The sequence below is a fragment of the Fundulus heteroclitus genome, unplaced genomic scaffold (assembly GCF_011125445.2).
Source record: "Fundulus heteroclitus isolate FHET01 unplaced genomic scaffold, MU-UCD_Fhet_4.1 scaffold_390, whole genome shotgun sequence".
Classification (NCBI taxonomy): Eukaryota; Metazoa; Chordata; class Actinopteri; order Cyprinodontiformes; family Fundulidae; genus Fundulus; species Fundulus heteroclitus.
In genome coordinates, this window is record NW_023396804.1 from 21,801 (window position 1) to 49,047 (window position 27,247).

Below are 27,247 nucleotides of genomic sequence, written 5' to 3' on the forward strand. Positions count from 1 at the left end.
ACTCATTTCAGCCGCTTGTATCCGGAATCTCGTTCTTTCGGTCACGACCCAGAGCTCGTGACCATAGATGAGGGTAGGAACGTAGATCCACCGGTAAATCGAGAGCTTCGCTTTTTGGCTCAGCTCTCTCTTCACCACAACGGATCGGTACAGCGCCCGCTTCACAGCAGACGCTGCACCAATCCGCCTGTCGATCTCCCGCTCCATCTTCCCCTCATTCGTGAACAAGACCCCAAGATACTTGAACTCCTCCACTAGGGGCAGCACATCCTCCCCAACCCGGAGAAGGCACTCTACCCTTTTCCGGTTCAAGACCATGGTCTCGGATTTGGAGGTTCTGATTTTCATCCCGGCCGCTTCGCACTCGGCTGCGAACCGCTCCAGTGAGAGCTGTAGATCACGCCCTGATGAAGCCAATAGGACCACGTCATCCGTGAATAGCAGAGACGCAATCCTAAGGCCACCAAAACGGATCCCCTCAACACCTTGGCTGCGCCTAGAAATTCTGTCCATAAAAGTTATGAACAGAATCGGTGACAAAGGGCAGCCTTGGCGGAGTCCAACTCTCACCGGAAATGAGTCCGACTTACTGCCGGCAATGCGGACCAGACTCTGACACCGGTCGTACAGAGACCTGACAGCCCTTAGTAAAGGGCCCGGTACTCCCTACTACCGGAGTACCCCCCACAGGATCCCTCGGGGGACACGGTCAAATGCCTTCTCCAGATCCACAAAGCACATGTAGACTGGTTGGGCAAACTCCCATGCCCCCTCCAGAATCCTGCTGAGGGTATAGAGCTGATCCAGTGTTCCACGGCCAGGACGAAAACCACACTGCTCTTCCTGAATCCGAGATTCGACTATCCGACGGACCCTCCTTTCCAGAACCCCTGAATAGACCTTACCAGGGAGGCTTAAGAGTGTGATTCCCCTGTAGTTGGAACACACCCTCCGGTCCCCCTTTTTAAATTGGGGGACCACCACCCCAGTCTGCCAATCCAGGGGAACTGCCCCCGATGTCCACGCAATGTTGCAGAGCCGCGTTAACCAACACAGCCCCACAACATCCAGAGCCTTAAGGTACTCCAGGCGAATCTCATCCACCCCCGGGGCCTTGCCACCGAGGAGCTTTTTAACAACCTCGGCAACCTCAGCACCAGAGATGGGAGAACCTGACCCAGAGTCCTCAGGCTCTGCTTCCACAATGGAAGACGTGTTGGTGGGATTAAGGAGGTCTTCGAAGTATTCCGCCCACCGAAACACAACGTCCCGAGTCGAGGTCAGCAGCACACCACCCCCACTGTAAACAGTGTTGGTACTGCACTGCTTCCCCCTCCTGAGACGCTGGATAGTGGACCAGAATCGCTTTGAAGCTGTGCGGAAGTCTTTCTCCATGGCCTCTCCGAACTCTTCCCACGCCCGAGTTTTTGCCTCGGCGACCAGCCGAGCCGTCTGCCGCTTCAACTGCCGGTACACATCAGCTGCTTCCGGAGTCCCACAGGCCAAAAATGCCCGATAGGACTCCTTCTTCAGCTTCACGGCTTCCCTCACCGCTGGTGTCCACCAGCGGGTTCGAGGGTTGCCGCCGCGACATGCACCGACAACCTTGCGGCCACAGCTCCGACTAGCCGCCTCAACAATAGAGGCACGGAACATGGTCCATTCATACTCAATGTCCCCCGCCTCCCTCGGGACGTGTTTAAAGTTCTCCCGGAGGTGGGAGTTAACGCTCCGCCTCACAGGGGACTCCGCCAGACGTTCCCAGCAAACCCTCACAGTACGTTTGGGCCTGCCCGGTCGGACCGGCTTCCTCCCCCGCCATCGGAGCCAACTCACTACCAGGTAGTGGTCGGTGGAGAGCTCCGCCCCTCTCTTCACCCGAGTGTCCAAGACATACGGCCGCAGATCAGATGAAACGACAACAAAGTCGATCATTGAACTGCGACCTAGGGTGTCCTGGTGCCAAGAGCACATATGGACACCCTTATGCTTGAACGTGGTGTTTGTGATGGACAATCCATGACGAGCACAGAAGTCCAACAACAAAACACCACTCGAGTTCAGATCAGGTGGGCCATTCCTCCCAACCACGCCCCTCCAGGTCCCACTGTCATTGCCCACGTGAGCGTTGAAGTCCCCCAGCAAAACGAGGGAGTCCCCAGGAGGGCCACTCTCCAGTACCCCTTCCAAGGACTCCAAAAAGGGTGGGTAATCCGAACTGCTGTTTGGCGCATAAGCGCAAACAACAGTCAGAACTCGTCCCCCCACACGAATGCGGAGGGAGGCCACCCTCTCGTTCACCGGCGAAAACCCCAACGTGCAGGCACCGAGATGGGGGGCAACAAGTATGCCAACCCCAGCTCGGCGCCTCTCACCATGGGCAACTCCAGAATGGAAGAATGTCCAGCCCCTCTCAAGGAGACTGGTTCCGGAGCCAGAGCGGTGCGTCGCTTAAACAGTGTGTAATAGCAAAATATTATCATACATGTAGAAATCCAGCTGAGAACCCAGATATCCAGATAAACTGACTGAAGAAAATTTTTGTTGTCTCTTAACTTTAGCAGCTGAATGTCTAGATCAGAGGTGTCAAGCTCCAGTCCTCGAGGGCCGGTGTCCTGAAACTTTTAGAGGTTTCCCTGGCCCCACACACCTGAATCAAATGGCACAATTAGCTCCTCAGTATGCAGTCAGGTTCTTCAGAGTCCTGAATTACCTGATTTTTTGACTCAGGTGTGTTGGACCAGGGACACATCTAAAAGTTGCAGGACACCGGCCCTTGAGGACTGGACTTTGACACCTGTGGTCTAGATTGTAATAATAATCGTTAAGTGATGCTAATTATTACTCACTGCTGATTGCTGATAAAGTGTTACTGTTATTCAGCTTCATTTCACTAGTTTTTAAACTCAGAATAAAATGATTCAGATGATTCAGATTTGAGTTCATCACCTGCAAAGGTTCAGTAAATGAAAGTATCTGAGATCTTAGTTGCAACCATGAAAATGGTGCTTTAATTGGGAATATTTCACAGACATCTTTACATTTCAACAATCTTCTGTTTTCATGCTCAATTTTTTATTTACATTCATGAAGGAAACAAAGGGATGTTTAATTTGCTTGAACTGATGAACTTCTAAAGATTTTATTAGCATTTTAGTAGAAAGATCAATCAAAACAACCAAGACGCTGCTTTAAGCTTCAAAAGCAACTGGAACTTTTTATATTTAAATAAGCACATTTAATTTTCTTCCTGTAAACTAATTTGCTAGAAAATACATTAAATAAACTGGGAGCAATTTATATTTTAACTATAAGAAACCTGTTGTTGCACCGAAAAGTACAAAAAAACCCAGCAAAGACGCTAAAAATTATTGAATAAAAAACTTTAGAAGGAATCAAACAGAAATACTTCAGTTACTTGAGTTTACAGAACTCAGCGGAACCTCGGCCCCACCAAACATTAACTCCAGCATGTAGCGGCTGAGTGAAGGTGGTCTGGACTCTGTGGAGGAGAGTCATGGTTTCAGAGACGCTGTAGAAGGAAAGAATACCTGCTCTGTGATCCAGGTACACTCCTACTCTGGAGGAACCAGGACCTGAGATGTAGGTCAAGATGTTGTTGTGACCAAATTCGTAACCGTTTTGGGAACAATATAATGCCCAAGATTTGTCATTCTGTCCAAATCCACATTTCTTCCATCTTCCCGCTCTATGAATATTGTTGTACGCAACTGCTACATAAACTATACCTCTCCTCTCCACCTCCCAGTAACAACGTCCAGTCAGACTCTCTCTACTCAGAACCTGAAAACAACCAGTGAATCTGTCTGGATGACTAGAATAAGACTGAGGTTGATTCATAAATGTCACCTTCCTGTTCCCCTCTGATAGTAACAGATTATTGTTTGCTGTGTTTGGATCCAGTGTGATTTCACATGAATATCTCAAGAATCCAGCTCTGCTCTCTGGTTCTGACAGTAAAACATCCACCTCAGTGAGTCTCAGTGAGATGTTTGTCCATGCGTCTCTCAAGATGTCCTGTAGTTGATCTCTGAGCTCTGACACAGCTGCTGTCACATCCTCAAAGTAGCTCAGAGGACGGATCTTGATGCTGGATGAGTGTGTAGACTCACTGAGTGCTGACAGTGAGGGGTAGTTGTGGAGAAACTGGTTGTGATCCTCTGTGTCTGAGAGCTGCTTCAGCTCAGCGTCTTTCCTCTTCAGCTCAGTGATCTCCTGCTCCAGCTTCTCCTGAAGCTCTTTGACTCGACTCCCTTCAGTTTCCTGCTGGGATCTGATCTGCTGCTTCACATCAGAGCTTCTTTTCTGGATGAGACGGATCAGCTGAGTGAAGATCTTCTCACTGTCCTCCACTGTTTTATCAGCAGAGTGCTTGATGGCCTCCAGCTCCTGTTGAAGCAGCTTCACATCTTTCTCTCTGTCCTGGATTCTCTGCTGGATGTTTTCTCGTCTCACCTCCAGCTCTCTCTGCCTCTCAGTCCTTTCTGCTGCAGCTGACACTGTGTCGTGGCCTTTATGTTCATCCATTAAACAGATAAGACAGATACACTTCTGATCAGTACGACAGAACATCTTCATCACCTCATCATGACGAGAGCAGATGTTCTCCTGGAGGTTCTTGGAGGGCTCCACCAGCTTGTGTTTCTTGAATGCAGCTGAATCATAATGAGGCTGAAGGTGTTTCTCACAGAAAGATGCCAGACAGACTAAACAGGACTTGATGGCTTTCAGTTTTCTTCCAGAGCAGAAATCACAGGCCACATCTTCAGGTCCAGCATAGCAGAGATCAGCAGGAGCAGCTTGGAGTCCAGTCTTCTTCAGCTGCTCCACTAAAGCTGCTAACATGGTGTTTTTACTCAGCTCAGGCCTCGGTAGAAAAGTTTTCCTGCACTGAGGGCAGCTGTGGATTCCTTTGTGATCCTCTTCATCCCAGAAGTTTTTAATACACTTCATACAGTAGCTGTGTCCACAGGGAATAGTCACCGGATCCTTCAGTAGATCCAGACAGATCGAACAGGAGAAGGTTTCTCGGTCCAGCTGGTTCTGCTCCATTTCTCCTCTCGGTCACAGTGACTGTGTGAGTTTCATTTCCTGAAAACAGCAACAGCTCTGAGCTCTGATCTACGAATCACGTGTCAGAGCAGAGGCTGCAGCCAATCAGCTTTCAGCTCCAGCAGATGTTGCTCCACCAGCTTCAAGGTGTGTCTGAGAGCAGGAAGAACAGGGAGGGTTATCAGGTTTTACAGCCTGCAGGATAAGGAGCAGGGCCTCATTTATACAACATTGTAGGGAATCTATACTAAAAGTGTACGTACACTAAGAAATAAACTATTTTTGTCACTTATTTTTCTTTATTTTTGTAAGCATTTTATTTTAAAGGGTTCAGCATCGACTTCCGGCACAAACATCCGGTCATGAGAGGTCTTGGTTGAACTTTCCAGTAAATCTCAGCTGAAATATTGTGGGAAGTTTCTGCTTTCCTGATGAGCTCTGCAGGAAATCTTTCTTTCTTGGCTCCCATGAAAACTAATCAGTTTTAATCCGTTTAAAGCTCAACAGACGCTGATTTAGATGCTGCAACGGTGACATCTGGTGGACGCTTTGCATAATTACACCTAAAAAGAATTCAGCCGTTTAGAAAAAAATCTGTTTATTTAAACAACAAAAACACAAAATATATTACAGAATGAAATAAATAGTTTTTATAAGACAAAACAGATGTTTGCTGGTTTTCTGCTCAGTCTTCAGGACAGAACAACACTCCCGTCCCGTCTGGAAGAACAGAACCTGCTGAGGGCTCTGGGGCCCGTCCCGTCGGCGGTTCTAAGCCAAGGGCCCGGCGGCGGGCTCGGGGATGTTGGTGGCGTGCATGTCCCGTGTCATGTTGGACTTCTCTTTGAGTTTGGCCTGCAGCAGCGTGTGCTGGACCACGCCTATCCTCACGTCCATCTGGACCATCTCCTGCTTCAGCTTGGTGAGGCTCTGTTTGATTTTCACCAGCGGGGCTGGAGAGGAGAGATGGGAACACAGACAGAGGAGGGATGTCAGACACGCTGGGGGCAAAAACAAGGACTCCTCTAGAAGTCTGCTTCACCTCCATCACACATGCTGCTGCCCTTGTCCTCCATCTCCTGCTTCACCTTCTCCAGCTCCTCGCTGATCTGAAACAAATAGAAGAATTGGTGTCAATGTTTGCTGGAGCTGCAGCAGAGATGATGATGATGATGATGATGATGTGTTGGCTGACCTCAGCCAGGACTCTGCTTCTCTCCGTCACTCCTCCGCTCGCCTGCTTGTAGCGCTCCTTGGCCTGATGGAGGACACGTTGATGCAGTTATTCCAGGAGAAAGCTTTTAAAGCTGCACATGTTTTGGCTGTTGGAGGCGTGAGCTTGGTTCACCTGGCTGAGTTTGGCCTGAGCGCTGCGGTACTCCTGGATCAGTTGCTCCAGCTGCTTGTTGATGTACTTCTCTCTGCTGCCCACCTTCTCCAGAGTCTTCCCCATGTCTTCCTGAAGCTTGTCCAGGTAGCTCTGCGGACACAGAGAGGACATGAACATGGTGGACAGAACAAAGGACGTCCAGAGAGAGAGAAGCGCTGAGTCCTCCAGCAGCTGGAGAAACGACTACAAGGCCCAAGCTTTCATGTCCAGATGATACATGTGGAGATGAAAGTAGGTTCAATCAGAACATTTCTGGACCACAATCAGCCGCCTTGGTGTTCAGGTTTTCCAGGACTTGTTGCTGCGGAGGGAGACGTGACACAAGTTTGAGGCTAGGAACCCTGGAAGCAGCAGAAGATGTTTGAGGTTAAAACAGGCGGTCTGTGGAGGAGATCTCTGCTGAGACTGCAGCTGAAGAGCTTCTGCTGTGGAGACTATTTGATTCCTTTATTGTTACAAAGAACACGGTTTGGAAACGGAAATTAGAAAAAAAGAATGAAACCCAGATTTTAAACTTTGAAAAACTTCTTAATCAAAAAAGGTTTTCAGAGTAAATTTCATGTTTTCTCTGATCTTATATAACAAATATTCTTCTTTTCCCCCATATTCGTTCAAATTTAATTTCTTTTTTTTTTTTTTTTTTTACAGATTTTATATTTTCCTTTTTGATCAACAAAAAAATTCTTTCTTATTTTTTTTTTTCAATTTCATTTCAGATTTCATACTTTCTAATTTTATTTTTTCTAACTATGTTTTTCAGATCACATTTTCTTCACTTCTGGGGCGACTTTCATGTTTTCTAAGATTTTATATAAAAAATAAAACTTTTTCATACTCAAATTTCATACCCAAATTTTATTTCATTTTTTTTTTACAGATTTTATATTTTACCTTTTGATCAACAGATAAAAATATTTTATTTTTTATTTTTTTCTGTTTAATTTCAAATTTTATACTTTCTAATAAAATTTTTTCTAAGTATGTTTTTCAGATCACAGTCTCTTCACCTTTGGGGCAAATTTTCTCTGATGTGAAGAGCGAAGACGCATTCCTATTGGTCAACAAGGACGCATTCCTATTGGTCAGCGAAGACGCATTCCCATTGGTCAACAAAGAGGCATTCCTATTGGTCAGCTAAGACGCATTCCTATTGGTCAACAAGGACGCATTCCTATTGGTCAGCAAAGACGCATTCCTATTGGTCAGCAAAGACGCATTCCTATTGGTCAGCAAATACGCATTCCTATTGGTCAGCAAATACGCATTCCTATTGGTCAACAAAGAGGCATTTCTATTGGTCAACAAAGACGCATTCCTATTGGTCAGCGAAGACGCATTCCTATTGGTCAACAAAGACGCATTCCTATTGGTCAGCAAAGAAGCATTCCTATTGGTCAGCGAAGACGTTAGCAACAACATTTTATTGGTCAATGTGCGTCAAGAGTTAGAAGTGAAGAAAATGTGAGAAAATGTGAGAAAACATCAAAGTTCCTCTCCAAAGCTTTTCTTCAGTTTTGCATTTTGTTCTAATCAGCATTCAGGAAACGAGTTCTTTGCAGCAATAATGAAGAAAAGTGCCTCCAGGTTGTGGGAGGCTAAAGTGTGGAAAGCAGCTTTTCTCAGACGCATTTGCTGCAGAAGGATGAAGGCTTTAGGACTCATGAGGTCCTTTCCTCCTTTAGCTGCTGACATCAGAGAGCTTGATCTGGTCTCAGAGGGACGCTGTGAACGGAGAGCAGACAAAGGTCCAGTTTAAGACGGGTTCTGTGAAAAGGTTCTGCTGCGGGTCAACAGCGCCGCTTCATCCCTGAAGTCTAAGGAGGCTCGTTGTTCCCGGCAGATTTCTGGCTCCCAGTTACTCAGTGAAAACCAGCAGGGACCAACAGACCGACGGTCCGGACCAGAACCAACAGAGAGGCAAAGCGGAGTCTCTGCAGCTGAAGCAGTGACCCGGTTGGACTGAGCAGAACCGAGCCATGGCTGGCTCCTGCTGTGGTGGCCACCGTGTTCAGGTGAACTCACCCTGGTGTCTCTGAGCGATGACGTGATCCCGTCTCTGTGTTGGTGCATCTGGTCCAGATGGATCCTCCAGTCCTGGAGGAGCAGAACACGGTCAGAACCAAGCTGGCCACAGAAGCCAGCCGCTAAGCTTCAGGCGCTGAAGGTGAGCTCTGGCCTTGTTGTCGGTCCTGATGGTGACTCTGAGCTGCGGCAGGACCCTCTCCACCTCCAGCCTCCACTCTGCAGCGTCCACAGTGGACTCCAGGATCCGGTCCGGCTTGGAGCTCGGTTCTGATTGCTGCCAGAACACAGAATCTGTTTCACTTCCTGACTGAAAGCAAAGCTGCGATCTCTGCCAGCAGCCGGGACCAAATCTCACCGCGTGAGAGCTCGGTAGCTTCAGAGCCTCCAGGTCCATCATGTTCTCCTCCTCCTCCTCCTCATCGTCAGCTTCCTCCTGGGGTCACATGAAAAGCCAACAAGCATCAGAACCAGCAGAACCCCTGAGAACCTTCTAGCAGCAGCTGCATCAGCGGCTGCTTGGCCTCCATTGATCAGAAGCGTGAAGTTCTCCAGCGAGGCCCCTACAATCATCTCCTCCTCCACTCTGCTGAGCGTCAGCTCTGCGTCGTCGTCCATCACGCCGTCTTCCTCCGGCTTTTCTGCAGGGTACTTGGGTCTGAGGGAGGAAACGGGCCGCATCAACAAGCTGCTCTGCTAGCGGCCGCTAACACGCAGGGAGGAAGAAATGTGGGAGAACCTGGTGAAGGTGAAGCCTCTCCTCTTCAGCGCCTCCTCAGCCAGGTGGTCCAGCACCAGGCAGACGTGCTCACCTGAGCCCGACTTCAGTCTGGAGGGAGGAAAGTCCACCTGGACACCCTGACAGAGACGGGAGAGACCATCCCTACATCTCTGCTGCTTCTCTTTCAACACTTTCATCCATTCAGCAGCTCATTCACCGTCACTGCAAACTTATTCAGCAGATTTACTGCAGCAGATAAAAAGCAGACGTTTGCTGAAAAAGGTGAGAAACCCCCAGCTGGAGCGTTTCAGCTAAGAAGCAGAGACAGAAACCACAGCGATGGCTTTAAATGGCCGCTGCTGCAGCAACTCAGCGCCGTTCCGGCTCCAGCATGATGGACTCACCAAGGCCCTGAGTTCTGCCAGGATGTTGGACACGGTGGCGTTGGGCTCGTCGTACTCCTGGGGCTCTGTGAACGGCCGCCCCGCCACGTTGATGAGCCAGGCAGCGATGATGGTGAACATGTAGAACTGCTCGCCGGGGTTGGACGCCAGGTAGGGACTGGAGACAAAGTAATGTCTGCGCAGGAAGAGCAGAAGGCTTCATCAAGCTGCTCAACACGTTTCCTTCCAGCTGGGCTGGGATTTCAACCCACAACCGTTCTAGCAGACCTGCTGGAAACCATCCCTGACTTAGTTCAGGGTTCCTACTTTACACTTTTTAACGCCACTTGAAATAAAAAGTTAAGACCAACAAACTGCTTTACCCAAATGTTTATTTTAACATAAAGCGTTACTTTCTGGTCAGTAGAATGTTTCTAATTTTGAAAAACTTTCCATACAGGAAGACAGCTAAAAGCACATAAATGACAGATATATTTTTTAACAACTATTGAACTGAATTCATGAACTTTGTTTTGTTCCCTAGTAAAATAAACAATAAATCAGTTTTAAAAGCCACAACATAATCAGTGCTAGCTCCTTTTGCAAGTAAAATTTTCTTGAAATTAGTGTATTTTTCCTCGATTTGAGCAGCTAAATAAGACTATTTGCCAATGGGATGAGTATTTTTACCCCTAAAATAAAATACTTAGATGTCCTGCACTTGAAATAAGATGATGGAGATGAATTGTTCTTATTTTAAGTGCAAAAATCTCATTCCATTGGCAAATAATCTTGTTTACTTGCTCAAATCAAGGACAAATACAAAAATGTCAAGAAAATATTCCTTACTTGAGTTCCCTTTTTGCAGTGTGTTAGCATGGCGTGGTACTGCAGGCTTTCTTCAGTTCCTCCTCCACCTCCAACTTTGCCATTTTGTCTTTATATCGCCTTCTTAGCGTGTTGGATTTGGTGATAAGTTGTGCCGTCACCGTGTTCAAAGTCCACAACACCTCTGCTTTGGTACCGCCAAACATTGTCCAGAGGTTTGTTGCTGTGCCACAGCGATGACCAACATCACTGTCGTTGATGACGGAGACGGCTGTGGAGGCATCGCAGAGACGAGGAGGAACACAACTGAGACATACCTGCTATTTCTGGGTAACTTGATTTGGACGCTTTGTGTTTCACCTTCACATGTGTGACTCCACCGCCTTCATTCCCATCATGCCGAGCTTCAATGACTCCTTGCACAAAATACACCGTTGCCTCATACACATTCCCTGGTCCTGGTTTTAGCCATGCAGAAAACTCTTGGCTGGACGAATTTACACTTCCCCATGTTGTCCAGATAAAAAGTGGCGCATCTCCCCAAAGTCCACAACATGGTTTTTATTGGTTTCTCTATTGGGACAGAACCAATAAAGGGTACAGCGAGCCGTTCAGTGGGTAAAATAAATAAATAACTGTTGTAGTTATTTTAATGCTAGATATGGATTACAAAACTAAAATCCTATTTATGACATAAAGAATTTAAGACCTATGAATGACTGATTTAAGACTAGGACTGAACGATTTTGTAAAATAATCTAATTGCGATTTTTTTTTTCTTAATATTGTGATTTAATACAATTTTTTTTCCAGTTTAATTTATCAAGTGTTTCAAAATATATACAAACAACAAATCAATTTGTTTCCTCGCCATGTGGATTAGTTGCTAAAAGACCCACAGCATCTAAACTCAGAGCAGTAATGATTGCGTTCTGCCTACAATATATTTCAATCAAAATTGCAATTTTGACTTTTCCCCGCATTAACCACAAGCAACAAAAATGGCCTCTAAATAAAGATGTTTGTAAACAAGGACTATTTTAAATATGAACTTTTAATGTTTCTATTGATCAGAATGTTATTCAAGAGAACAGCTTTTAATTTAATTAGACATCAATCCTTGTAGAAGATAAAGTGCAAAGTCCAACCAACAAGCAAGTCTATGTATTAAACTCATTGACCTGTACTTAATGCTTTGTATGATTATAAAAACTCTAAAACAACTAATACAATTAGATTATCTCACTGCTGCAACTGTCTTCACTTCCATGTGGAAGCAAACCCACTTTAAACATTTTACTGACACTTAATGGACGTGTCTAATTCCCTAATTGTTACATAGCCAAAAATTGCAGACCTCTGCGATTTGGAAATTGCGTTATTTTAAATCACGATTATATTGAAAATGCGATTAATTGTTCAGCCCTATTTAAGACATTTTAATACCAATTAAGGCCTTGGTTTTATACTGAAGAATTCAATGCCTTTTAAGGCTTTTTAAGGATTGGCAGGAACTCTGTAGTTGAGGTCAGTGTGAGCTGCTCTGACGGCTCTACACAGACCTAAAAAGTCTCTTTGCTCTCCTTGTTGTGAAGAAGTGTAACAAAGAGAGCGGCGTGCAGCAGATGTGTGGAAAGGAGCAGAAGGAGCCGGTCCACACTGACGCTCTGAGCCCTTCATGTCTGGCCTGATCCACACCAACCACATCCAGTTGGCCTTCTTCACCAAAAGCTGCAGAAAGGCAGCGTTAAACGTCTGAGGAAACAAACGTCTCCTTCAGCTCACATTAAACCTTCCTGTTTGCACCGTTCTGACGCTCCTGGATGGAGCCGCTGGCAACGCGTCCACAACCGTCTGCTCTCTCTTTAGCAGACGTTCTAAAGTTCAGGCCAGCATCAGAACGTGTTCCTCACATGTTTCATGTGTTCTGGTTCTCCGTCGGTGGAACTCGTTCCCCTGCAGTGCTTCAGTTTATGGGCAGATTTTAACACGTGGTTCTCAGTTCTGCCTGGTTTACATGGTCACTGTGTAAAGGAGGCACGTTGTCAGGGTTCTACACAGATTATTTTAAATTAGAAGCAGAAAGATTCACCATCAAAGTGAATCCAGATCATTTTCCACATGTTTAAGGTCAGAATGTGAGATGAGCAGAGGGCAGCAGAATAAATGGAAGGTCTTTTTCTGGCCTCATTCACACCTTAAACTAGATCTCAGTCAGTCAAACTTGATTTATTGAGCATTTCTCAAACAGTTCAACTTCTTCTACAGCAAAGGAAACAAGCTTCAGTCAGATTGCTGCTTTGCTGACTGCTGCAAAGCTGCAAGGAGTCTGAGGAGAGGAGTGGATCTGGGCGGTTCTGGTACTGGATCCTAGCGGATCGGCTCAGGCTCCAAAGCTTTCTAACCATCTTAATGACACACCTGAGGAGGAACCTGCTTCACGCCTCCGTGTTTCCAGACCTCCTGCTGGGAAAACCTGAAAGATTTGCTCCACACTTTGAACACACCGAGGGCGCCATGTTGTCCCCCTTCTACACCCCAAGCTGCACATTTCCCCCCCGGAGGAGAAAGAAAGCGGCTCTCCATGGAGCTCCAGGGCCTTGCAGGGCCTCTCGGGGCCCGCCGGGGCTCACCTGCTCAGGCTCTTCATGTTGTGTTTCACCAGAACTTCCTCCTCGTAGTTCAGCAGCTTCAGCTTCTCCACAAGCTCCTCCATCAGCACAAAGCCCCGGTGAGCCGCCCCGGGCCCCCGGTCCTCCTCCTCTCCGCGTCTCCCCTCCTCGGCCATCCGTTAATCACCTAAATACTAACGCTGACAATAAAAACAGCTAAATGGCGCCCAGAGAGTCGCTCCGCGGCCTCCTCGGTGCTCGCGCTGCCCGTTGCCACGGCAACCGAAAGCTAACCACCGCTAGCCGCAGATGTGGCTAATGCTAGCTGCTAGCATGGTATTTAAGTCCAAGTTTAAATGTGTTTTTATATTAAAGATTTGCGTTTAAAGTCTAAATGGTGTAGATACGATCCTGGTGATAAACTGCGTTTAGTGTGACGCGGTGGCGAAGCTACACTGTCTTCTTCTTCTTCTTCTCATTTTTACTGACGGATTGCAAGAACGTGAAGCTGCATACCGCCACCTGCTGTACACTAGTGGCGCAACAGCACTTGATTATTTATTTTTTTTTTACTTTATTTATTTCATCTGTTTCGCTTAAAATAACAAGTAAAATGCTTTCTTGGTGTTTATTGGACCACCTGCCTCCCAGTCTGTTCCTGAAACCTCCATCAAAGTCCACTCTCCTCCTCCTTTCTCTTTCATATCTACTGCAGGTCAAACTGTTGCTCCTGTTCCATATAACAAACATTAAACTTGCCAATCCTGATTTATTTGTTGTTTCTTCTATTATATTTCTTATAATATTTTACCATGACACCTTTTTCAATTATATAAATGCTGTTTCCTCTTTTCTCCTCCAAACAGTTTTTTAGCTGTAACTCAAACCTTCACTTTTAGCTCATCTGCGAGTTTATTTCCTATTTATTTATTAAACTCTTTACAGTCAAATCATGATTTCCACCATTTCTGTATCTTGATGACTGATTCTGAGAGAAAACAATGACAACAGTTGTCTGGATTTTGCTGCACGCTCAGCATCAACATTTATTTATTTATTATTAAGCTTTGATGGTCATGTTTTCAAACATGTAGAGTTATTTATTTATTTTTTCTTTTTGCAAAGACTCCATTTGTATGAAACACTTTCTGCTGGAGATGGGATTCATGGCTCTAAAATGGGCCTCTACCTCCAGCTCTTGTGGACTGCACCTTAAAGATGTCTCTCTGGTCTAACACACCTAAATCCATCCATCCATCCTTTAGACCTGATTGGTCCATTCAGCAATAAGCAACAAGGCCCTTTGGCCCCCTGTGGGCACCACAAAACAGAAGAAAACCCTTTAATATAATCATATTAAAATCAGTTACTATCATTAAGTCTTAAAATGGAAAAGCTAAAGTAAATTGAAACATAAAGTGATTCTCATTTCAGAATCAGAAATACTTTAATAATCCCAGGGGGAAATTGTTGAATGTTGCTATAAATGGTATTAACAGAACCATAGAAACTTTGCTTTGCAGATCTAGGGAAGTACAGCTGTAGCAGGAGAGCTGAGCTTGAGTTGAGGCATAGTTTCCATCTCTAGTGGCTGTGGTAAAAAGCACCACTAGACGTCTGTAAAATGACTCCTTTTTATCCACAGTTTTAAATCTAGTTGGATAAAGGTAGTTTTATAGCTTTGGTTTATAGTTATTTTATTCACTTTTTGTATAAAGCATCTGCAGAGTGTAAATGTAGCTTTTGTATAGAGTTATTGTGTGCAAACTGTGTGATTTTGTGCTTTTAATCTTTGATGTTGATGGTTTTCATTCATTGCTGTTATTATTTGTATTTATTCACTTATTTCCGTGCTGCAAGGCAACAGTGCTACCTCCACCTGAACCAAGTGGCTGAATCACCTCCTCAGCATGCAGACACATACTGCAGAGTCCTGCTAGGGGCCCAATTATTTGTTTCATGTGTGATGAGGAAGAGACAGATGTAAGCGTTGCTGGACATTGGTCCATGAGGACCAGAAACAGAGATCCCTGGGAGACGGACCCTGGAGATCTGTTTAAGAAACGTCCAGAAGACCCGTTGAGTTTAGAAGCCAGACATGGAAAAATCATCTAGGCCAGAAAATGTCACTGTGGCATGTGTGATGTAGGTGAAGCAGACTTCTAGAGGAGTCCTTGTTTTTGCCCCCAGCGTGTCTGACATCCCTCCTCTGTCTGTGTTCCCATCTCTCCTCTCCAGCCCCGCTGGTGAAAATCAAACAGAGCCTCACCAAGCTGAAGCAGGAGATGGTCCAGATGGACGTGAGGATAGGCGTGGTCCAGCACACGCTGCTGCAGGCCAAACTCAAAGAGAAGTCCAACATGACGCGGGACATGCACGCCACCAACATCCCCGAGCCCGCCGCCGGGCCCTTGGCTTAGAACCGCCGACGGGACGGGCCCCAGAGCCCTCAGCAGGTTCTGTTCTTCCAGACGGGACGGGAGTGTTGTTCTGTCCTGAAGACTGAGCAGAAAACCAGCAAACATCTATTTTCTGTTATAAAAACTATTTATTTCATTCTGTAATATATTTTGTGTTTTTGTTGCTTAAATAAACAGATTTTTTTCTAAACGGCTGAATTCTTTTTAGGTGTAATTATGCAAAGCGTCCACCAGATGTCGCCGTTGCAGCATCTAAATCAGCGTCTGTTGAGCTTTAAACGGATTAAAACTGATTAGTTTTGATGGGAGCCAAGAAAGAAAGATTTCCTGCAGAGCTCATCAGGAAAGCAGAAACTTCCCACAATATTTCAGCTGAGATTTAATGGAAAGTTCAACCAAAACCTCTCATGACCGGATGTTTGTGCCGGAAAACGATGCTGAACCCTTCAAAACAAAATGCTTACAAATAAGTAAGTAAGTGACAAAAAATTGTTTATTTCTTGCTGTACGTATGCTTTTAGTATAGATTCCATACAATATTGTATAAATGAGGCGCTGCTCCTTATTCTGCAGGCTGTAAAACCTGATAACCCTCCCTGTTCTTCCTGCTCTCAGACACACCTTGAAGCTGGTGGAGCAACAGCTGCTGGAGGTGAAAGCTGATTGGCTGCAGCCTCTCTGCTCTGACACGTGATTCGTAGCTCAGAGCTCAGAGCTGTTGCTGTTTTCAGGAAATGAAACTCACACAGTCACTGTGACCGAGAGGAGAAATGGAGCAGAACCAGCTGGACCGAGAAACCTTGTCCTGTTCGATCTGTCTGGATCTACTGAAGGATCCGGTGACTATTCCCTGTGGACACAGCTACTGTATGAAGTGTATTAAAAACTTCTGGGATGAAGAGGATCACAAAGGAATCCACAGCTGCCCTCAGTGCAGGGAGACCTTCACACCGAGGCCCGTTCTGAAGAAAAACACCATGTTAGCAGCTTTAGTGGAGCAGCTGAAGAAGACTGGACTCCAAGCTGCTCCTGCTGATCTCTGCTATGCTGGACCTGAAGATGTGGCCTGTGATTTCTGCTCTGGAAGAAAACTGAAAGCCATCAAGTCCTGTGTAGTCTGTCTGGCCTCTTTCTGTGAGAAACACCTTCAGCCTCATTATGATGTGGCTCCACTAAGAAACACAAGCTGGTGGAGCCCTCCAAGAACCTCCAGGAGAACATCTGCTCTCGTCATGATGAGGTGATGAAGATGTTCTGTCGTACTGATCAGAAGTGTATCTGTTATCTCTGCTCTGTGGATGAACATAAAGGCCACGACACAGTGTCAGCTGCAGCAGAAAGGACTGAGAGGCAGAGAGAGCTGGAGGTGAGACGAGAAAACATCCAGCAGAGAATCCAGGACAGAGAGAAAGATGTGAAGCTGCTTCAACAGGAGCTGGAGGCCATCAAGCACTCTGCTGATAAAACAGTGGAGGACAGTGAGAAGATCTTCACTCAGCTGATCCGTCTCATCCAGAAAAGAAGCTCTGATGTGAAGCAGCAGATCAGATCCCAGCAGGAAACTGAAGGGAGTCGAGTCAAAGAGCTTCAGGAGAAGCTGGAGCAGGAGATCACTGAGCTGAAGAGGAAAGACGCTGAGCTGAAGCAGCTCTCAGACACAGAGGATCACAACCAGTTTCTCCACAACTACCCCTCACTGTCAGCACTCAGTGAGTCTACACACTCATCCAGCATCAAGATCCGTCCTCTGAGCTACTTTGAGGATGTGACAGCAGCTGTGTCAGAGCTCAGAGATCAACTACAGGACATCCTGAGAGACGCATGGACAAACATCTCACTGAGACTCACTGAGGTGGATGTTTCACTGTCAGAACCAGAACCAAAGAGCAGAGCTGGATTCTTGAGATATTCATGTGAAATCACACTGGATCCAAACACAGCAAACAGTTATCTGTTACTATCAGAGGGGAACAGGAAGGTGACAGTGATGAAACAACCTCAGTCTTATTCTAGTCATCCAGACAGATTCACTGTTTATTTTCAGGTTCTGAGTAGAGAGAGTCTGACTGGACGTTGTTACTGGGAGGTGGAGAGGAGAGAGAGAGTTGATGTAGCAGTCGCATACAAGAATATCAGCAGAGCAGGAGAAGGGAATGAATGTGGATTTGGACATAATGACAAATCTTGGGCATTACATTGTTCCCAAGGAGGTTATGGATTTGGTCACAACAACATCTGGACCTCCATCTCAGGTCCTGGTTCCTCCAGAGTAGGAGTGTACCTGGATCACAGAGCAGGTATTCTGTCCTTCTACAGCGTCTCTGAAACCATGACTCTCCTCCACAGAGTCCAGACCACCTTCACTCAGCCGCTACATGCTGGAGTTAATGTTTACTATTGGACCATTGGAGGTTCTGCTGAGTTCTGTAAACCCAAATAGACAGAATCCACTGAAGGTTCAGTGAGTTTGATTCTGGTTTTTAAATCTCCAGCAGATTATTTTCTTGATTGTTGTTGTTTTATGTCTAAACTGCACAGAAATCAATAGTCAGAGATTGTCAGCACTTGTTTTTCTTCAGAATTGATGTTCTGGTTCTGTTGGGTTTGTTCATTTCTCAACATTGTTTTCTAAACCAGCTGATCAGCAACAGAATGAAAAAAGTTTATAATTTTTTTCATTTTTCTGTTCAAAATGTAAATAAGTCACACATATCTCAGATTTAATTTAAATCATGAGATTTAATTTGAATTATTTCAAAAACTCTTCATACGTAAAATAAAAAAAATTATTATTGTTTTATTTTTGTGTAAAACTGTAAAAAAATAATTTTCTTTTTCAAAATCGGGATAATTTTATTTATTTGGGACTCTTTCTATGTAAGAGTAAAAAAATTATAATGGTTTTATATTTGTGTTAAAAACTTTTGTGTGCATAATAAAATATGCTGAAAAAAGGTTTTTACGGACAAAGAAACTACTCCTAAAAGTAAATTTTGTTCAAAAAGTTGCTAAAGTAAATGTAACTGAGTAAATGTAACTAGTTACTGCCCACCTCTGTGGACAGTACAGTAACTGTAACATAAGTCTAAATTAACAGCTAAAGCTTCTAAAAGCTTAATTTTCTATTCTGACTCCCATCAAAAGCAACTTTTAAATCCATGAAGCGTGTGAATTTAGTGAGATGTCAGCTTTTAGAAAGAGGCCTAACATGAGCATTTTCACAGCAGTGAGCTGAAAAAACTTGGCCTTCTAACTGCCCTAACCTTGGCTGCTAAGCAGAGCATCATAGCAAAGCACAACAGAGGCACTTGAAGTTACACTGCTGCTTATTGAGAGAAATATTACCAAGATGACATCATAATTGTAGCAGTTATCAAGTTACCTTTTATTTAACAAACCACCACCAGATGGCGCTGAACTGAACCCTGATTGTTGAAGCTGGTCATGTTTGAGATGCTGTTACTGTTTGTTGGCAGGAACCATTCATGTTTCACTACAAGGATTCTGAGTAGATGAATAGATTCTATTTCTAATGAAAATAAATGTAATTTTTATTCCTTTGAGGTTATTTTCTCTGTGAAGCCTTGGGTTCAGATGTTTCTAGTTCTGTTTTAAAGCTGCTAAATTTTAAGATCAGACAAACAGTTGATATTGTTTCACTTTATAATCCCATCAGCTAAGATTTAAGGTATAATTGCAGCAAATGTTGCTCAAGTATAAAGGAAAACAAAAACTAGAAACAGAAAGTAGTCTCAGAGACACGTGTGTGTTTCAGTAGTGATCAATGCTGCACCAGAGGGTTGTTAGGATCCTGAAATATGGGGACTTAGCCCCGCCCAGAAATAGTTGAAGTTTGATACAACAGCAGAAGAAATTTCATTTACTTCCATCTAATAACGATACTGAATATGCTGCAGTCCTTTGCCTCTAGACCGAGTTTTTTAGCTGCTATTAATGAAAAAGAAACCTGCTTTATGTGGTTGTTTTTACTGGTAGCAGCCTGAGTAATCCCTGCAGGAACAGAGTTTACTCGTTGTGTCTGATGAAAGTTGCTCTAGAACTCAGAAGCTTTGTTCAACCACTGTCTCATCTAAAGAACCAAACTCTCCCTTTTTCCTGGTTTTGTAATCGTCATTGTAATTTATTTCATAAAGGACTAAGGCCTTCAGCTGATACAGTGTTTGTATTTATATTTACTGTTGTTATAGTTTAGTAATATTTATGGTTTCTTTCATCCTCTTAGGCCAATTGATTTTCATCCAGTTTTTGTTTCTCTTCACTAATTCTCACCTGGAAATGATTGAAGGAAACATCCTGGATGAATAAAGAGTGGTTCTGCAGCTATTTTGTTGTGTTATCTGTTCTTAATTTGCTCTGATTTCATGAATAATGACAGAAAGGTTTTAGAGGAGCAGCTCAGCTCTGCTCTTACTGCAGCATCAGGATAAAAACCTGTTTCTCCTCCACCAATCACAGCAGCTCTCTGCCTGAAGGAGTAAGAAAACCTCCTGATAAAAGCGCGCTTATTGTCCTCTGTCCCTCTGAACAACAGCTATTTAACTATTTAACAACCACTACTTGTTTATTTCTGCACCTGCCATTTCAGAGCCAGATAAAAGCTCATATTTTCTTCTTCTGCTAAGTTCAGAACAAACTCAGCTTCAATAGGAGCCAGAGTGCTGCTCAATGTTCCCCTAATGTATTTAAATTATTTCCATTTTCTGCAGTGAGATTTAGCCCCAGCATGTGGCAGCCTCTCTTCTGTCAGTCTGCTCCAGGGCAGCTGTGGCTACAATGTAGCTCACCACCATCAGGGTGTGAATGTGTGCATGAATGGGTGAATGACTGACCAGTGGAAAGCGCTTTGGGGTCGTCAGATGATTTATTTCATTATTCTCAACTCGCACATCGCTTTTCTAACACAATGAGGGAACGCTCTCAGTTCTGAACAGTTTCTTTGTGCTGCTCTCCGTTTTTATGCCAACAGCAGCTTTTTAATAACGGAGGAGGTGCAGAAAATCTTTCAGAGGCAGCTGGATGTGGCGCTGTCAGGAATGTTACTGTTACAATGTTCCATAGTCAGAGACCCACAAGATTAATAACAGAAAACAGCAGAACAGAGGCTGTACTTGATGAGACATTGAGGGTTCTTTGCTTGTCAAATAAAGCAGTTTAGGAGATCTGCTCTCCATCCCTCCCAGTTCAATTCTAATTTAAAAATACATTCTTAACCCCAGAGGGAAATTAAATGTTGGTATAACTCATGTTACTGGAGTTTCTTCAATGAGCTGTTGTCAACGCTGATGGCTACAGGCAGGAAGGATCTCCTGTACCAGAAACTTCTGACTGAAGACTCTCTGTTGCTGTACGACAGTCTGATGAAGAAGATGCTCATGGTTGCTCATAATGTTCTTCATTTAATGAAGGATCCCTTAATACAAAGTCCTCTGTAGATGTTCTAGAAGGATCTCCAGAACAGAACCGGCCTTCTTTATCAGATTGTTGAGCTTCTTTAAGTCAGTTTCTCTGATGCTGATACCCAAACAGATGATGGCAGAGGAGATCACGCTCTACACATCAGACTTCTAGAAGCATCTTGCTGCAAACCCTGAAGGAGCTTAGCTTCCTCAGGAAGTCCAGTCTGCTCTGTCCCTTCTTGCTGACAGCTTCACAGTTGGGTCTCCAGTCCAGTCTGTTGTCCAGGTGAACACCAAGGCATTTATACTCCTCTGCCTCCACTTCTGGTCCCAAGATGCTAATAGTATTGTTACTACTCCAGTTTCTCCTGAAATCTACAATCATCGCCTTAGTTTTATACACATTTAGAATGAGATGATTGTTTCCACACCATGCCACAAAGCGGTCCATCAGCTCCCTGGACTCAGCTTCCTGTCCATCTCTGATGCGTCCAATGACTGTAAAGTCATCTGAGTATTTCTGCAGATTACAGAAGTGTGTCTGGTACTGGAAGTCTGAGGTATAAAGGCTGGTTCACGTGGCAAGATTTTAAAATTGTCGGCGATCTCCAAAGCCTGAGAGACACCACACATCACGCTACAAAATCGTAGATATAACAGGTTTGGTCGTACGGTGTGTGGTTTCCGGTCAGACAGCTAGCACACCACACATGAACAGATTTCACTCAGGATCATCAGATCATCTTTGTTCCAGGTCCAGCAGGTTTCTGAGCACTTTTTCCCAAACAGGCAATCAGCTTGATTAATGGACAACATCCTCCTCCCCTCACCTGGTCTGAGCATCACAGACTATTCTTGGATGTCATCTACATACATTTCCATTATTTGTTATTTTGTAACTTTAAAAAACATATATAATTCAAATTTGTACATTTTTCTGCAGGTTCTTCTGCTATTTTACTTTCTTTACTAACTTTATTTTATTATTTCAGAAAGCTGGGTAATCATCCATCGACCCAGCCATCTTCTTGACCAGCTAATGTCATGTTCCTTATAGAATGAAAGTTTCACCCAGGTAATAATCATGGAAACCAAAGGAAAGTTTAAAAGGTTTATTGGTGAATCTGCAAAGTTTGATGATTCTTCTTGCTATGGATCAAGAACCCAGGACGGCACTAAGGGGAAAGGTAATGGGTTACTATCTGAAAGTGAAATGTGTGAAGGTTGAGAATGTGTGGAGATGGTTTCTTACTGGTGCAGACAAGACGACTTTATCCACACTGGTTGAGTTAGGCAGGAGATTGGTGGAGATGACAAGTGTCTTTGGTCTTTCTTGTCAAGGTGTGAGTTGTGGCTCTGTGAAATGTTGGAGGGTTCACCAGGAGGTGAGGGAACGATGATTTAAAGAAGAGCCATTGTTCCAGGAGGTCAGCCAGAAAATCTGAGTGGAGATTTTTAAGGAGAGTTCAATAAACAGAATCCAGGAATGAGAAACAGTATGCTGGATTGACAAAGAAAACAGATTTCTGTTAAGAAGAGACAGCAAAGGCAAATGTCAGAACTCCAGGAACATTATTCTCAAAGAAGAAGAGAGCTGGATTACCACTTGTAGGAGGTGAACAGTCTGTAGTCTTCCTCAGGAGACCTGCTGGTCGTTAAAGGGAGAAGTAAGTGGGTTAATATCTGAAACTGAAATGGGTTCAGAATGTGTTGTAAAATGTGTGGAGAAGGTTTCTTACTGGTGCAGGCAAGGTGACTATGGTGAATCTCTGAAGGATGGACAGGCAGGTGTGCCAGGAGGGCGGTTCTTAAGAAGAGTTGTCAAAACAGATGGAGGGACTGAGGAACAATACGCTGGAATCCAGCATCTGAGTACTGACAGACAAAACAGATTTCTGTTAAGGAGAGACAGCAAAGGTAAGTGTGAGAACTCCAGGAATATTAGATCTAAAGAAGAAGACAATCTGATTACCACTTGTATGAGGTGAACAATGTGGCGTCTGCCTCAAGAAAAAAGCGCCTCTTTAAAAGGAAAGGTAAGTGGATTACTAACTTAAACTGGAATGGATTGAGAATGTGTTGTAAAAGGAAAGGAGACAAATTCTTACTGGTGCAGATGTGCTGAGTATATCCACACAGGTTGAGCTAGGAAGGAGCTTTGTCATTGGTGGAGTTAGTCATTGTCTTCTTTTGTCCTTTTTTTCCAGGTTGGAGTTGTTGATCAGTGAATTGTTGAATAATGGACAAGCAGGTGAGCCAGGAGGACTGCTGGAGGAGCAGTGTGGTGGTTCTTAAGGAGCGTTATTAAGACAGATGTAGGGACTTAGGAACAGTTTGCAGGAGTCCAATATCTGAGCAATGACAAATAAATCTGATTTTGTTTAAGGAGAGACAGCAAAAGTAATTCTAAGACTTCAGAAATTTTAGATACACAGAAAAAGATGGAAATGGTTTCTTACTGGTGCAGAGGAGGCAAGGATATCCAGATTGGTGGAGTTATTAATGTCTCCTTTGGTGCTTCTTTTCCTTGTTGGAGTTGTTGATCAGTGAAACATTGAAGGGTGGACAGGCAGGTCAGTGAGTGATGAGTTACAGAGGAGTTCTTGTGCCAGGAGAGCCACCAGAGGAGCGGCTTGAAGATTCTGATAGAAAGGTCTTCAAACGGATGCAGGGAAGGAGAAACAGTGGACCTCTTTAAAAGGAGAAGTAGGTGGATTAAAAACTGAAACTGGATTGGATTGAGAATGTGTTGTAAAAGGAGAGGAGACAATTTCTTACTGGTGTAGATGAGGTGAGTAGTTCCACACAGGTTGAGCTAGGCAGGAGATTGGTGGAGGGAGTGATTGCCTTCTATTGTCCTTCTGATCCTGGTTGTGGATCGGTGAATCTTGAAAGGGGCACTGACAGTTGATAAAGTTTGCATTGTAGAGGAGCACTTGTACTACGAGGGTGGCCAGAGGAACAATTTGGGGATTCTTGAGAAGTGTCGGTGTTTAAAGCCCTTTTGTGTCATGAAGTGCATCCGGCATAGAATCTGTCAAGTCTGTATGATAGTGGTACTGACTTGTTGTACTACTTTAAAGAATCCTTCAAACTAAGAGGATTTTATGAGCTGTGGGTAATATCCAGTAGTCATTTGGTCAGGGGCTAGGTTACACCCTGGAGATTTCACCAGTCTGCCACAGAGGTAATCAGCGTTTTTATGTATCATAAGCATGATGTTTTCAATGTCCTGAGGCAGAAAGGTTTTAACAACCTGTTTCTCTCCATACATTAAAGATGGTCAAAGGACAGATAACATATAAAGTTCTGACCAATAGCAGAGGTTGAAGTTAGTTTTAAAGAAAAATGATAATCACATAATAAACCAACAGAGCTGGGAATCTTGACCAAAACAAATAAAAGTGAAGAAGCCTCAGACCAGCCTTGCAGCTGACTGTCACAAGGTCACCCTCCCTGCATATCCAAATACTAGAACCAGAGGGCAGAAAACAGAGCTACAGCTAACTCCTAAAAGCTCAGCTTGTTGATTGGCATGCTGGGGCATGTAGGAGGTAGGAACTGGGGCCAAGGTTGTCTCTCAGACCTTGGTCATAATGTCGATGTTTTAAATAATTTTTAAAAATGGTTTGTATGAGATTTTCCCATAGAACATTTTAAAAGTAACACTGCATGTTTAAAATCTACACAGGAGTGAGGTGATGTCTTAACAATTTCAAATAACCGCCCCATTCTTGCAAACAGTGTTGATGGTCAGAGGGGATGCCCACCCTGATGCTCCTGCCCACCTGCCTCACCCGGAGAGCCAGGCCGCTGCTGCTTTGACCTTTTCCTGTGTGGCTCTGGTTCCTTCGTCCGAATGGGCACAGAGGCGATGCTTCTTTGTGGCTGTGTCCTCTCTTTGCTCCCAGCAGCTTGCAGCTGTGCCGGGCTTTGTTTTGCTTCTGCCACCTGGATCACAGCCACGGGGGGAATCTGCTTGTGCTTTCTCACCAGCAAGTTTCTGGAGGTCTATATGGTATCATTGATGGCAGCAAGGGTGAGCTAATGCTTGGCACAGTGTTCTTTACAACTTGTGTGCTGCAGCTCACCCATTAAGAATCCACTCTGGTAAGAAGGACCTCCCCTGCTGGTAAGTACGGGAATTGCAAGGAACCAGGCTTCGCCCACTGGTCTACGGCAGCACTGCACTCTTAGACCAGGTGCCTCACCGACTCAGGCGCGCCACAACCAGGTCGGGAGTACTTAGATATAGCTGACATGTCCTGGGAGTGCATGACGGTCCTGACCGGCAGAATCCCATGAGCCATCCTCCATGATATGTCATGAAGTCACTTTTGAAGAATAGGATCGTTTATAAATTGCCAAGTAATTGTGGACTCTCCAAATGAGTATGTGCAAACTGGAGTCACTTTCCCCCCATTAATGTACAGAATTAGACAAGCACCTCAAACATGCAGGTAATAGTTAGCTTTTAGATTGGACTCCTTTAAAATAACCTGTTCAAATCCAAATTTTTAAATTGAATCTCTGGATTTAGAACATATAAAGTTGTGACCACTAACAATGGTTATCTCTCTCTTTATGCCCTCAGCAGCTAATCACAAGCTTTTTGTTTTTTGGTCGTGTTTTCCTTTAGTAATCTTAGAAAGATGGGTTATCATCCATCCAATGCCTACATCAGTTTGGTCTTAGGGAGTCTAGGGAGGCTGGAGCCAATATCAAACATTGACTGGGTGAGAGATGGAGTACATCCTAAAGGTTCATGAGTCCAGCAAAGAGTAAATCAGTTTGCAGAAATTTAGCAAGGGTAGGGTGAGTAATTCATGCACAGAGGTGTCAATCCTCAATGCAGGTGTCCTTATCCTTGAGTCCTCATGGACAGAGAACTTTGCTGCACGTCTCTCTGCCTCATTTCCTATCAGACCACATAAAAAACAGCAAGGCCTCAAACAAAGTAGGGTTTTACTTTGAATTGATTCCCAAAATGCTTTGAGCTTTACCTGAAAACTAACTTCAACCTCTTCAATCAAGGACAACAGTGGTGCAGGAGCTAGTTCGTCGTTTAACCAGTGGGTTATTGTGTCCTTGGGCAAGACACTTCTCCTGCTTTTTCTGCAGTTGGTGGTCAGAGGGCCCAATGGCACCAGTTGTTTTGTCTGGAATCTTTGCTTCTGTTAGTCTTTTCCAGGACAGCTGTGGCAACAATGTAGCTTACCAGCATCATCGTGTGAATGGCTCAATGAATTGGTGAATGACTGAATGTACTGTGAAGCGCTTAGGGGTTGTTAAACTTGATAAAGCGCTACACATGTACAGGCCAGCTAGCATTTACTACAAATCTTCAAGGAGCCCTTGCAACACATGGGCACATGCAGGTTGCCAGTAATGGCAGTTTAATTTAATCACAGCTACACCCACTGACCAAAACCCGAATCAACAAGTCAGCACCCAGTAGAAATGGTCCAGTTTGGTGTATTTCTGCTCCACAGGCAGACCACTGCCAGGTGTCAGAATGAATCATGCAGGAAGCCGCTAAGTCTAGATCAGCCCCCAAAGGGCATGAGTGATGACAATATGAGTGAGGTGGTGGTGTTACAGGTAGTTACCGGTGTGTCCAGTAGTCAGTTGGAACAGTGAGCAAAGGTCAGCAGACACAGAGAACGACTCGTAGACGCATCAGATAGCACCACCAGCAGGTGATGGAGTTTGATGGGGTTGTATTGCTGGTGTGTATGGAGCAGGTTGTAGAGATCCATTAACCTGGCTTATGAGGCAAACAGATGTCACGGTGACCAATGATGGTACCAGATATCTGGATACCCCACATGCCAGGCAATGGCACGAAACACCCTCCACACCTCACTGACTGGAATGTGGGGAGAACAGATGTTTGGAGCCAACAGTGGGCCACAGTAACACCTGTACACGCCACATGCCAGACAGTGGCACAAAACACCCACCCAGGCTCATTGGCTCTGTCTCAATTCAGGGGCTGTATCCTTCGAAGGAGGAATTTATAGGCTGATTAAGTCACAGCCCAGCGATGAAGGCTGTCCCAATTCTAAAATCCTTCAAAGACAGTTGTGGTTGACAAATGTGTCCTTTACCTCGATTTGTACTGTGGGGCCGATGTATCCTTCATTGCTAATCCTATTTTATGATTCACTGTAGGTTGAAGAGAATTTTTTAACCGGAAAAAGCAGTGGTGAATAAAGTTTAATATATTACGTATTTTATTGCATAAAAGTAAATTTTTAAAAGTTTTTAGGCGAGAAGTTGGCTTTCTAAAACCGGAATATGTGCGCGGTTAGTTGGCACATCGCTTGAATTACAAAAACGCTCAAGAGTGATCGGACCGCAGCCAGATCCTGTTGTCAG

At 44.5% G+C, this 27,247-nt stretch overlaps 2 protein-coding genes, 1 long non-coding RNA gene and 1 pseudogene across 7 annotated transcripts; 1 reads left to right on the top strand and 3 right to left on the bottom strand.

Annotated features, from left to right (window-relative positions):
* Positions 1-2,984: 2,984 nt before the first annotated feature.
* LOC118560152 (E3 ubiquitin/ISG15 ligase TRIM25-like) lies at positions 2,985-5,161 on the bottom strand. Its single transcript, XM_036130907.1, has one exon. The coding sequence runs from the start codon at positions 5,071-5,073 to the stop codon at positions 3,415-3,417; it is 1,659 nt and encodes a 552-aa protein (XP_035986800.1). The 5' UTR covers positions 5,074-5,161; the 3' UTR covers positions 2,985-3,414.
* A 544-nt stretch (positions 5,162-5,705) lies between these two features.
* LOC118560154 (intraflagellar transport protein 57 homolog) lies at positions 5,706-13,492 on the bottom strand. 3 transcript variants are annotated; one of them, XM_036130909.1, is made up of 11 exons: positions 13,051-13,492; positions 9,611-9,785; positions 9,225-9,343; positions 9,053-9,143; positions 8,844-8,921; positions 8,640-8,762; positions 8,486-8,557; positions 6,422-6,553; positions 6,269-6,331; positions 6,116-6,182; positions 5,706-6,026 (listed from the first exon to the last, which is right to left on the bottom strand). In XM_036130909.1, the coding sequence occupies exons 1-11, from the start codon at positions 13,203-13,205 to the stop codon at positions 5,845-5,847; spliced, it is 1,257 nt and encodes a 418-aa protein (XP_035986802.1). In that variant the 5' UTR covers positions 13,206-13,492; the 3' UTR covers positions 5,706-5,844. The 3 variants fall into 3 exon arrangements, with proteins under 3 accessions (XP_035986802.1, XP_035986803.1, XP_035986804.1); XM_036130910.1 differs by lacking the exon at positions 13,051-13,492 and adding an exon at positions 10,439-10,990; XM_036130911.1 differs by lacking the exons at positions 9,053-9,143; positions 9,225-9,343.
* A 2,727-nt stretch (positions 13,493-16,219) lies between these two features.
* LOC105923850 lies at positions 16,220-18,089 on the top strand (annotated as a pseudogene).
* Positions 18,090-21,195: 3,106 nt separating this feature from the next.
* LOC118560158 lies at positions 21,196-26,075 on the bottom strand. Of its 3 annotated transcripts, none has more exons than XR_004929127.1 (8): positions 23,645-26,073; positions 23,326-23,558; positions 22,975-23,217; positions 22,839-22,888; positions 22,606-22,741; positions 22,470-22,514; positions 22,119-22,307; positions 21,196-21,481 (listed from the first exon to the last, which is right to left on the bottom strand). It is a non-coding gene; the product is annotated as an uncharacterized LOC118560158 (long non-coding RNA). The 3 variants fall into 3 exon arrangements; XR_004929128.1 differs by lacking the exon at positions 21,196-21,481 and adding an exon at positions 21,964-22,041 and having other exon boundaries at positions 22,606-22,761; positions 23,645-26,075; XR_004929126.1 differs by lacking the exon at positions 21,196-21,481 and adding an exon at positions 21,964-22,041 and having other exon boundaries at positions 23,645-26,072.
* Between the last annotated feature and the right edge of the window lie 1,172 nt (positions 26,076-27,247).

Bases quoted from the DNA above. Each gene is read 5' to 3' on its own strand.
- LOC118560154 (XM_036130909.1), bottom strand. From the start codon at position 13,205: ATGGCCGAGGAGGGGAGACGCGGAGAGGAGGAGGACCGGGGGCCCGGG. The intron at 9,786-13,050 runs GTGAGCCCCGGC...CTTCCTGCGCAG, and splicing joins AACATGAAGAGCCTGAGCAG to ACATTACTTTGTCTCCAGTC. The intron at 8,763-8,843 runs GTGAGATTTGGT...GTGTTCTGGCAG, and splicing joins AGCTACCGAGCTCTCACGCG to CAATCAGAACCGAGCTCCAA.
- LOC118560152 (XM_036130907.1), bottom strand. From the start codon at position 5,073: ATGGAGCAGAACCAGCTGGACCGAGAAACCTTCTCCTGTTCGATCTGT.